Consider the following 12,273-nt stretch of genomic DNA (forward strand, 5'->3'; position numbering starts at 1 on the left):
TCTAAGTAGGATGCTACTCACACTTAACTGCTGCCATAGCAATCAGATTAAGCTTTGGGGTTACGCCATGACACAAAGCCAATGTCTGGAAAAACACTCGCTAACTTACTCTGAGGTGGAGTCCTTACCAAATTCAAATGTGAGCTGACCCCACAAATCTTCCACTAGCCTGCTCTGGAGCGTTTAATCCAGGTGAGCAGAGGAAACGTTTCAAGGACACCATTAAAGCTTCCTTGATAAGGTGCAACATCCTCTTGGACACCTGGGAATCCCTGGCCAAAGACCGCCCTAAGTAGAGGAAGAGCATCCGGGAGGGCGCTGAGCACCTCGAGTCTCGTCGCCGAGAGCATGCAGAAACCATGCGGAAAGAGCGTGCGGCAAACCAGACTCCCCACCCACCCTTTCCTTCAATCACTGTCTGTCCCACCTGTGACAGAGACTGTAATTTCCATATTGGACTGTACAGTCACCTGAGAACTCACTTTTAGAGTGGAAGCAAGTCTTCCTCAATTCCGAGGGACTGCCTATGATGATGATGAATCTAGTGGTAGTTGATCTCAAAAGGAGTCCTCGCGCTGTTGTTCCCATGGCGATAAGTCCTCCTCGTTCAGAGCAGGTCATAGAGACATCAATATTAGGCTTTGACAGCATCGCCATATTTGGAGATGTCCCTCACATAGCCAAAGCACCCAACTGGCAAAATTGTATTCAGCTGGTTGAGTGTTCAGTGACACCCCAGTGTAAATAGGGAACCAGATCTGACAAATCCACTGTTAAAAGTTTATGAAATAAAATTGTGCAGGCAAGGAGCTATCAATTTAAGTCAGGACTAGGTTTATTCAGCCAACATTCAAGTAAATACTAACTTTTAAATGTCAAGTTAATCTAATAAGGCAGCTGCGGGATTGTTGGATTCGTTGCTTTTCAACGTGGCTTATATAACAAATTATCATTTTTCTGGAAAGCGGAGTACTAATTTCACACTTCCCAGCTGTGTCCTTTCCTGATACCTTCACACCAAAACCCACAGAGCAGTTCCAGGACTGTCATCTCAAACTAGAAAGCTCTCTCTGGAATATTTCTGATTCTTTTGTCTGTTTCGGCTAATCACTGTTAATTGGAAAGTCCCAACCTGGGAAATAGCGCAGTGATGAATCAGAATATTCTCATTTCAGTTGTGGAACTAAGTCCAAAAGGTTTTTTTTAAATGTTATTGTCAGGGTTTTCTTCCGCGTATTAAGTTATTGTGTACTTCTGCCAACAGCCTTTCAAGCAAACTGGCAGACCAGCCGGATTCTCGGTGTCAAGAGAATAGGGCTGTTGCCAGAGGTGACACTCAGCACAGTGATGGTACATCTCAGTGACGTTGCCTTCTAAGGCACCAGACTGCGGCCTTGAGTTTGGATCCTTCAAGGCCAATGTCATCTTTATTGGGGGGGGCGGGGGGGCAGGGGAGGAACAAAAAGCTCTTGGTCAACCTTTATTTATTTGTAAACCAATGGCTCGAATCTCACCTTGTTCCCATTCATGTGATGTTACTGTGGCACACGTAAGAACATTAAGACATAAGAAATAGGAGCAGGAGTAGGCCATTCGGCCCCTCAACCTGCTCCGCCATTCAATAAGATCAATGGCTGATCTGATCTTGGCCTCAACTCCACTTCCCTGCCCACTCCCCATAACCTTTGACTCCCTTATCATTCAAAAATCTGTCTATCTCCACCTTAAATATATTCAATGACCCAGCCTCCACAGCCCTCTGGGGCAGAGAATTTCAAAGATTCACGACCTTCTGAAAGAAGAAATTCCTCCTCATTTCCATTTTAAATGGACGACCCCTTATACGGATCTTCCCAGCTTTTGCCCTTTTGCCCAAACAAAATAGGTTTGGCAGATACTTATTTTTTCGGGGGGAGACAACAGGGGTAGAGTTTCCCCTGGGGGGGTCCTCCCATCTCCCGCTGTAACCAGCAAAAATCATGGAGAAAGACGAACACAGCCATTCATGTTTCCACTGATGGGGGAGACTAGAACTAGAGGGCACGATCTTAGAATAAGGGGCCGATCATTTAAAACAGAGATGGAGAAATTTCTTCTCTCGGAGGGTTGTAAATCTGTGGAACTTGCTGTCTCAGAGAGCTGTGGAAGCTGGGATATTGAATAAATTTAAGACAGAAATAGACAGATTTTTGAATGATAAGGGAGTGAAGGGTTATGGGGAGCGGGCAGGGAAGTGGAGTTGAGCCCAAGATCAGATCAGCCATGGTCTTATTGAATGGCGGAGCAGGCTCGAGAGGCCAAATGGCTTACACCTGCTCCTATTTCTTATGTTCTTATGTTCTAATGTAAGAGTATGTTAACTAATAGGTTAACCAGGCTCGCGTGAGTGAGCATGTATAAAGGTGAGCCCTGTGCTATCGAGCGTGCATGCAGCATTGTGTTGTTGCTATCAAATGACAAAGCATTGATGTTAAAATAAACACAGATAATGCCATGCACCATTAGTCACAGAGCATAATGTAGCAGTTGCACAGAGTTCATGTTTATTCAGCAGGGTAAGGCTTAATACATAAAACTATCGAACTCAATAAAATCATTGTATGGCCTAACTCCCTGCCCAGGTTTAATCTAACACTGCCTCTTTAAAATCTCTTTAAAATTAGTACAGATAAGCAGAGCTCAGTAAAATAAAAATGATTTACCAAGCGTAGGAATGAATACATGCAAGGCCATGCTTGGGGAATATTTGTAGGAATCCCGGTGGCAGTTGCTGTGGATAGTCTTATAGACAATACTGATGTTGCTGCTGAATTTCACACCACAAATTGTAATTTAAAAGCAGATCTTAAATGCTTCATTCAGTAATATCCAAACCAATAGCTCAAATATTCTGCAGTCTAAGTAAAATGCTGCTCTTTGGGATGGATTTCAAGCAGTGCTTAAATCAGATTTGCTGGGCCAGAAAAGCCTCTGATTTGGAAGGCAGTAAAACTAACAGGACACCCTTGTGTCGAAGAAATTCTGATGGGACGCAATCCCCCCAACCTACCAATGACGTTATCTGAGTAATGTCCCAAACATCACAAAGCATAAGGCTCTCATAATTTTACTTTCATTTTCTCATTCCAAAGATTCCCACTCTTCAAATGCAGACTCAGAAAGACCACTGCGGTTTGTCTCCATGTGATTGTCATGTTTTGTATTTAATTGTTTAGTACTGTCTGCGTGAAATATGTGTTCGTATCGACTCTTCATAGTTTGTTCACTGTCTATTGTGTCGCAATGTTTCAGTATCCCCTTGCAAATGTGTACTAATGATGTTTGAAACTAGCGAGCGCCAGTAAGGACACTAACGCATTTTTTTATCAATGCAAATGTCTCTTTCCCCAAAGCCTTCAGAGCATTACATGACAAAGTTTGATGCATACTGCACAAGTTATATTTACGTTATAAATTCCTATACCTTCATACCCGCAAACCATTTTTCATGTACTATAGATATAAATTTACATCCTTCGGACACATTTTTAAAGTACAGCATTTAATTTGCATTGGGTCAGTCTACGTACATCTGCTATGCCTACAGTCACCACATGTTAAAAAAATCCACGCACAGGCATCTTCCACCTCCTCAATTGGAGTTCAGGACTGGAACATCGGGTCCTTCATTGAAACATCTGTGAACTCATGTGGCGTTCAAGGGACTGCCTATGATGATGATGATGCTATGTTTAGGTGATTAAAAAAAGAAAATCTGTTTTATTTTGCTGGAATGTTTTTCAACTTTTACGAACATACGAACAATGACGGACAGGTAAAGACCATCTGGTCCTTCAAGCCTGTCCCACACAACTGCGATACCTTGTGTATCACAATGTGTACACCCCACCTCACCTGAAACCATGGGATCTCCTGGAAGAGGCGAAAAATCAGGTTAAAAAAAAAGACAGGCCAATTGGAGGGAGGAAAATTTAGGAAATTCCTCTGCGCCCCATCTAGGCGATCGAAACTAGTCCAGGAGATCACTCTGGCCCTGAATTCACTGCAGTACCTACCTTGTGTAAGAGGTGATCTCCACCCCAGCCAAACCAGATCCAGCTCTCACTTGAAACAATAGTAAACTTCCAGGCACCTAAAAAATTTGCAGTACAATGCATGCATAGATCTGTAAGGAAAGAAACAGGAAAACAGGCAGGTCAGGACATTATCTGTAATCAAGCAGTATCGAACATTCAGCATTCTTACTGCCTGGCAGAACGATGACGGACTGTGATTGAGTTATTTTCTAAGTCATATTCTGAAGCATTTTGGAGTCTAGATTTTATCAAACACTCTCAGACAGAGGATCTACAAATAAACAGCACTTCAAGCATGTAGCGAAGGACTCCTTCACCCACACATCTTGCATATATATAAAGTGCCCCCAACATAGAAAAATGTCCCTGTATGCTTACACACTCATGCACATCACAGTGACACAAACTCTCAAATCAGCAAGAATGGAATATTAATGGCTCCAATGATTCCTTGTGTGGTTAGAGTCACTATCATGGCATGTTGCAAGGTGCAATGTTACTGAAGGATTTCCTGGGTTGAAAGAGACATTTTGCTGATGTATCGCTGCAAAAAGCTGTAAAATTAGCCGTAACCATCAAACTATATTGCACCCTCTTGTATTTTCAGCCTACCTGGCTGCTGACACATGCTATAAGTGAATTTAAATGAGCAGGCTCTATTCCGATGATGTACCCTGAACACATTTTGGAAGTTGAAGTGTTCAAGCTAGTGTGTCGAGGAGATTTGAATTTTGTTGATTTTTAAGTTAAGCCTGAGGGAAAGATTGTAAAGAGTTCAGTCACATGCCCCCACCCCACCAGCAAGCAAGATCCACTGAATTCTCAATGCACCAACAGATGGCTCACCAAGTAAACAAAGGTGCATTCTCTCGCCATGTCAGAAGCAATGAGTGAGCTCAGGGTAAAACCCCTGTCGTAGTAACATAGAAACATAGAAAATAGGAGCAGGAGTAGGCCATTCGGCCCTTCGAGCCTGCACCACCATTCAATAAGATCATGGCTGTTAGCCTGCTTCAGTTTACATTGTGAATTCAATTAATCTTGCCAATGGTTGTGGAGGGGAAGCGACAGAACTCTCTATCTCTCTTCCTGGGCCAAATCTCCGATAGCTGTGCTCAAAGTATCAAGCCAAAAATGTCAAACTCCTATGTTTTGTTGTCCAATGGCTGGATTTACAGCTTGATCGTGTCCAACGTATGTGTTATGATGAACTGTGCGACTTTCATTTGCTGATTTGTTTCCTGTTCCCCAGTTGTTCCAAGCCACATGATCTAGCGTTTGATTACCTGTTAGGTTTGGTGTCAGTCAGTCTAATCCAGTCCAACCGAGTGTTGAGGATGTGGATATGATCTCAGAATCCGATCCCCACTCTTTGTTCTCTGTAATATCTTTCGTCGGCTGTGCAAGCGTGTGTATTCTGATGTGTGACAATGGGCACACACATTGTCTGTATTTCCCAAGACTAAACTGTTTTCTGTTTTAACCACTGTGCAGATTATAAGGAGTCACGGACTACTGTCAAAAAAGATTGCTGAATTGCAAGCAGAGAATGGTCTCGTTAAACCCATCACCACTTCGATTGGATGGTTTTGCTTTGTTGCTTTGATCAGACATAATGATCCTTAGGAAATAAAACACAGTCAAAGGGCTGGAGGCACAGTGGCCGAGCACGCTGTCCTTTCACCTCTCAGATCCCTGCATTTGAAACCAGCATGGATCAATGGGACGGAAGTCTCCTCCCTCTTAGGGCTATAACCATTCTACATCATTGGGCAATCTTAACCCAATCTTCCTATTAAGTGCAGGAGTACAGTATAAATCTGCCCACAGTTTGGCACAGACGAGCAGTGTCGCTCAAAAAGGCTAAGGGAATGAATGGTGCCGTGGACTATAAGATGTGTGCAATTTAAGAGGGGTCTCCAAGTTAGACCAAAACAAGTAGCCCTCATCCCAAAAGTATTAAAAACGTGTCTGCCTAATGAGTGAACTCATAGCAGCGCATACTGACTTTTATATTTCCTTTGTTGACTCCGTTTTCATCTCCTCAAGAAGATAGTGTCATTTGGGCTTGCAATCTCAATAATTAACTACTTTTAGTCGGCAGATGACATGACACAAGCGAAGCGATCAGCTAGAGCCACCTTTCCAATCTCCTCCTCATACAATGCCACAATACATAATTTCCAGGCTATCAACCTCACTACTAAAAAGAATTGGATGTTAAATGGTCAACTAAAATGGAGGTGAAAGCAACAGCTGTTGGGTATGGGCTCCCATTAAGACAAATGAATGAAATTAATGGGCAATAGCCAATCAGCAGCCATTTTACACCCTGTGCGATTTTCTAAAACAGGCTGCCAATTTGCTATCACCCCCCTTGCACTACCGATAAAGACTAATTTCATCCCCAAATTCATAGAATCATATAAACTTACAGCACAGAAGGCGGCCATTCAGCCCATCATGCCCGTGCTGGCTCTTTGAAAGAGCAGTTGTGCTTAGTCCCACCCCCCGGTTTTTTGTCCAGAACCCTGTAATTCCTCATCCCCAAGCACCTGCCAACTCCCTTTTAAAATCATTTATGGAATCAGCTTCCAGCAGCTTTTCAGGGAGAGCGTTCCCAATCCCGACAACTCTCAGTGAAAATATTTCTCCTCATCTCCCCTCTCAATCTGTTGCCAATGATTTTGAATCTATGACCTCTGGTTATTGTCCCAATCTTCAGAGGGAACAGTTTTTTTCTATCTACTCTATCAACACCTCTCATCATCTTGTAAACCTCTATTAGGTCACCTCTTAACCTTCTCTGTTCTAAGGAGAAGTGTCATAACTTTTCCAACCTCTGCTCATAACTGAAGTCCCTCATCTCTGGTAACATCCTGTTAAACAACAACAACTTGTATTTGGATAGCACCTTTAACATAGTGAAACGCCCCAAGACGCTTCACCGAGCCACATAAGAAGTTAGGATAGGGCTTGGTCAAGGACGTAGGTTCTAAGGAGCATCTTAAAGGAGGAAAGAGAGATAGCGAGGTGGAGAGGTTTAGACAGGGAGTTCCAGAGCTTGGAGCCCAGGCCACCAATGATTGAGCGACTATAATCAGGGATGCTCAAGAGGGCGGAATTAGAGGAGCGCAGGTATCTCGGGGGGGTGGTGGGGTTGATGGAGATTACCGAGATAGGGAGGGGCGAAGCCATGGAGGGATTTGAAAATAAGGATGAGAATGTTGAAATCAAGGTGTTGCTTAACCGGGAGCCCATGTAGGTCAGCGAGCACTAGGGTGATGGGTGAGCGGGACTTGGTGCAAATTAGAACACGGGTAGCCAAGTTTAGGATTACCTCTAATTTACGTAGGGTAGAATGTGGCCAGGATTGCGTTGGAATAGTCAAGTCTAGAGAGAAAAAGGCATGGGTGAGGGTTTCAGCAGCGGATGAGCCGAGGCAAGGGTGGAGACAGGCGATATTACAGAAGTGGAAATAGGCGGTCTTAGTTATGCTGTGCATATGTGGTCGAAAGCTAATTTCAGGGTCAAATATAACACCAAGGTTGCGAACAGTGTGGTTCAGCCTCAGACAGATGTTGGGGAGAGGGATGGCTAGGGAATGGAGTTAGTGTTGGTGTCCGAAAACAATGGCATCTGTCTTCCCAGAACTGGATGTCAGGCAAGCAGTCTGACAATTTAGAGGTTTGGAAACCTCCCCTTCCTAAGGTTTTTACATCTTTCCTGGAGTGTGGTACCCAGAATTTCCCACAATACTCCAACTGAGGCCAGACCAGTGATTTATAAAGTTCCAACATGATCTCTTTGCTTTTGTTTTTATAAATTGCCAGAAAAATAATGATGGGGATGAAGTTTAAAGAGACCATTACAATTCTGAACTTCGTACATCCATGTTTCAAAATGATTGCATTTCTTTTCACTCAGCATTCAGTCAAGGTGTCAAACCAATAGTCTAAAATGGATAAAGGTCCATGCCTCCTTATTAAAGACTTTCCATGAAGATTGTCTTATAATAATCTAAACTTTACCAACTGCATGCAGCTACATTCTGCTGTTAAAGACCGAAGGAAAAGCGACTGTTATCGGTATTCAGCTGCATGATCAGCATGTTAGATCTTCGAAACATTAGAGTGGATTGCTTAAGTTTAAAAGTTATTTCTGGTTAAACGATCAGTTGGTTTGAATTACAAAGAAGCGACTCTGCAATCTGAAAGTACTAATTACAAATCCGGGTGTGAATGAAGGGACTGTTCAGTAGATCAACGCACATTGTGCAGAAAGGTTTAAAGCATTGACAAGCTTTAAGAATAAGAAATAATGGACGTTATTGGGTATAACTGTTAATTAGTGCAATTTTTTATGATTTTGATCTCTTTAATTTAGATCTTAGCCCTCATTTGTTGTTACTTGCATCTACTTCGCACCAACCATTCTCCTTGAAGTTGAAAGGGAGCGCCATTATACAACACCCATGGTCCCATTGGTTAGCAATGTGTATTGTTGTTGCCATGCAGTGATAGGCCAATACAAATATATTATTCAAATAAATATAAATATAGGATAACTGAGATTATGTCACCCTAACTCCATCATGGATGCCTTAGCTCCATGTGGCATACATTAACTGGGCTGGCTACTTTCTCAACTCAGCCATTGACATAGAAGGCTTCAAGTCAGTGGAGGTCAGTGCCCTGATTGAAGGAAATATTCTACTTGTGTGGATGTTTGGCACGCATGAAATCTTTGTCCTGATGTTAAATCTGTATTAACCTGGTTTAATGTAATTTTTCCTATGGGAATCATATCACAAGCTAATTGAATTTTGGCTCAGTTTCATTGGACATGCTTAACTGTGTCACTCCAGTTCTCCAAGGACCCACATTTAAAAGTATCATAAATATTTTAAGACCATAGATCAAAATGTTTATATTTTAAATAAATATTTAAGAAATTGCTTATCTTGAGATATGCTCGAATCTGCAAATAGTTTAAAACAGTAACAATAAATTGCATTATGATAGCATCTGTAACATAGCTAAACGTCCCAAAGTACTTCACAGCAGCGTAACTTTGACACCAAATCAAATAAGGAGGTATTAGGACAGGTGACCAAAAGCTTGGTCAAAGAGGTAGGTTTTAAGGGGCGTCTTAAAGGAGGAGAGAGAGGTAGAGAGGCAGAAAGGTCTAGAAAGGGAATTCCAGAGCTTGGGGCTTCGGCAGCTGAAGGCATGGCCGCCAATTGTGGAGCGATTAAAATTAAAAGCGGGATGCACACGAGGCCAACACCCTGGTTGGTCTGTATCTTAACTCCATCTGCCAGGAAGGGGGAGCTGCTAAATTGGAAAGGGAGAAAATGGGGGAGGTAACTTTTATGTTTAGTTTAAAAAAAAGAAGCGAACTGGCCAGAAGACCCTATGGCAAGACATGTTCATTATGACTTCAGAAGGATGTTTGGTGATGATGCAGCTTGCAGATTTACTCCTTCTGCATATTTGGCCCATGATTGTAATGAGCAGTCCCTTGTACAACGCAGTTAACTGAATTATAGCACGCAGCTTAAAGTGTTGAGAGCTTCACAAAGCTAATGGGCTGCAGTCAGGTCGCTTTGGAGACTAATTATACCTGCATGTTACTCGTGATTATCACTTCAGGCATTCAGTGTCAAAAGAACAATTCTGTCAACCTTGGTGTCTCACTGAATGTGGGATTTGCAAGAATTTTGCAGGAGAGCTTTTTTTAAAAAAACAAAATGGAGCTGTCAGTTGTAAAGTATACACAAATGGAAGAAAGCAGTGCCATTTATTTGGTAAGATACGTGTCTCGTACTCAGTACCCGTGAGAAAAAGTTTTATTTCCACCGAACACGAATAGTTTTAGACTCACTAATGTAATGTTCCCGCATACATCCTTTGTTCTATTTTAAGCTTGGTTGATTGCACCATAATCGGTGACTGACATCATTTTCTGATGACTGTGATTAAAAGAAAATTCACAGAATTCTCTCAAGTGACGAGTTCTGAAAGTCTGAGCTAGAAGTCCTTATTTAATGAGCATGTCCGACCAAACTAAGATATCAGGTTGCCTTGCGACTTCAAAGTCATGGGTCCTGGGTGGGATGGGAGCTCTTATTCACATTATCAGCTGCTTAAGGTACTGGATCACCCATTTATGAATTGATCCTAAGCCTTTGAAAGCCGAGGTAGCCAGCCAATCGAGCTACATTCCAGGCAATTTTGTGATATACACGTGGAGCTCAGCCTCCCCGAACTCAAGCCACTTGTGATCGAGAGCAAGCCTTCATGGATTTCTGTGATGCCAAATTGAGGTGTTCCGCAGATCTGACCTACAAGAGATGGGATGCCTTTCGGTTTTCTGCAGGTTGCTTTTGACACTGAATAAACACTGGAGTTCTTGTTGCAGGAAATTAGCTCAATTGTGCGTGGCAAAATAACAGCGATAAGAAAATGTCATGGTTTTGAAACCTAAAAGTTTTTTTGTTTAATGTCTTGCCTCCACATTTAGAAGCGCAGTGTAAGCCTTATTACTCTGACTATTCTCCTGCTCGACTTTTCATCCACAAAATGTGCACAAGCCATTACTTGGATTTGTTCATCACTGTAGTGATTGGGCTGAATGTAATCACCATGGCAATGGAACATTATCGGCAGCCGAAGGTAAGGGAGATTATTTTGTAATCAAACTAGAAACAGAAAAATTGCATTGGTCACAGTTCTGAAGCTGACCACCTCCAGCTTCCTAACACCAACTACTTTTAGAAGCAAGTACGAGTTGGCAGGAGATATGACCAGAGCCAACAAATGGCAACTCATCTCGTACATTAGGACTGAAAGGCCTGTAAAGTCCTGATGGTGGTCTTTGCTTGGTGACGTCTGTAGGTGATGCAACCAATCCTGCTGAAAGAGTCTGTGGGACGTAACAGGCCAATAGTATTGGACTGCGGTGTTGCTACGAGATACCTCTGGCAAGGCAGAGAAATGGGACTCGAAAAAATAGTTCTAGTTGAAGAGCTAGCACCAATAGACACAATGACCTTACAGTCACTCTCTGCATTGGAAAGCCTGGGAATTCGCGTTAGCAATATTGGTGCACAGTCTCAGGATAAGGGGAAGGCCATTTAAGACAGAGATGAGGAGGAATTTCTTCACTCATAGAGTTGTGAATCTTTGGAATTCTCTGTCCCAGAGGGCTGTGGATGCTGAGTCTCTGAATATATTCAAGGCTGAGATGGATAGATTTTTGGCATCTAGGGGAATCGAGGGATATGGAGATCGGGCGGGAAAGTGGAGTTGAGGTCGATGATCCGCCATGATCTTATTGAATGACAGCAGGTTCGAGGGGCCGTAGGGCCTACTCCTGCTACTATTTCTTATGTTCTTATACCGAACCTCTTCCTACTACATTCCTCTGTTGGCTATTTTAATGGAGGTGTTAACCCCACTTATTTTTAAAATACCAGAGAGAGGAATGTGTTAAGCTTTTTCCGCTAATATCCACAACAATCATTTCTAGCTTCAGATAATTAACTCGCCCTTATTTGTCTTCAGGTGAATCTTACCTGCTGCTCTCCAGTTCATGACGTTGCATTGTAACTAAAGCTGTGGAAGATGGAGATGCCTCAATAGGACAATCTGCAGAAATCTGCCAGTATGCTGATGATGCAATAGGGTGAAGGTCAAGAAATCTCTGCTTAGATCAGATTTTTCCCCATGGCAAACTCCACCAGAGAAGGAAGCAGTGGCTTCACTTCAGATCCTTTGGATTGGATGGGTTTGACTAACTTTGGGTCAAACAATTCCATGATCTGATGCAGTGTACTCAACCCCAGTCATTGATGTGATACACCAATATCCTGTAACACAGCAGTGCCAGTCTAACTGAACTGTTTTTACCCCAGCTTGTGAATTAGAAATGACTCAGATAGAACAAAATACACTTTGAAAGGTCATATCTCATTGGATAACCAACAAGTTTAATGAAAGAGTAAAAAAAACATTTATTTATACAGCACCTTTCATGACCTCAGGGCATCCCAAAAGTATTTTACAGCCAATGAAGTACTATTTTTAGAAGTATTGTAATGTAGGAAAACAAGGCATCTAGGACACCGGGGAGAAATCCCCAGCTCTTATTCTAAATAGTGCCACATGATCGTTTACATCCACCTGAGAGGGCA

At 42.5% G+C, this 12,273-nt stretch overlaps 1 protein-coding gene across 1 annotated transcript in view; it reads left to right on the forward strand.

Moving 5' to 3' along the window:
• The window catches only part of cacna1g (calcium channel, voltage-dependent, T type, alpha 1G subunit), a 372,532-nt gene that overhangs the window by 288,314 nt on the left and 71,945 nt on the right, over nt 1-12,273 (forward strand). The window contains exon 25 of the mRNA XM_070857502.1: nt 10,602-10,753. Coding sequence (XP_070713603.1) covers nt 10,602-10,753 — 152 coding nt within the window. The remainder of the gene's footprint in view (nt 1-10,601; nt 10,754-12,273) is intronic.

The sequence above is a fragment of the Pristiophorus japonicus genome, chromosome 16 (genome assembly GCF_044704955.1).
Source record: "Pristiophorus japonicus isolate sPriJap1 chromosome 16, sPriJap1.hap1, whole genome shotgun sequence".
NCBI lineage: Eukaryota > Metazoa > Chordata > Chondrichthyes > Pristiophoridae > Pristiophorus > Pristiophorus japonicus.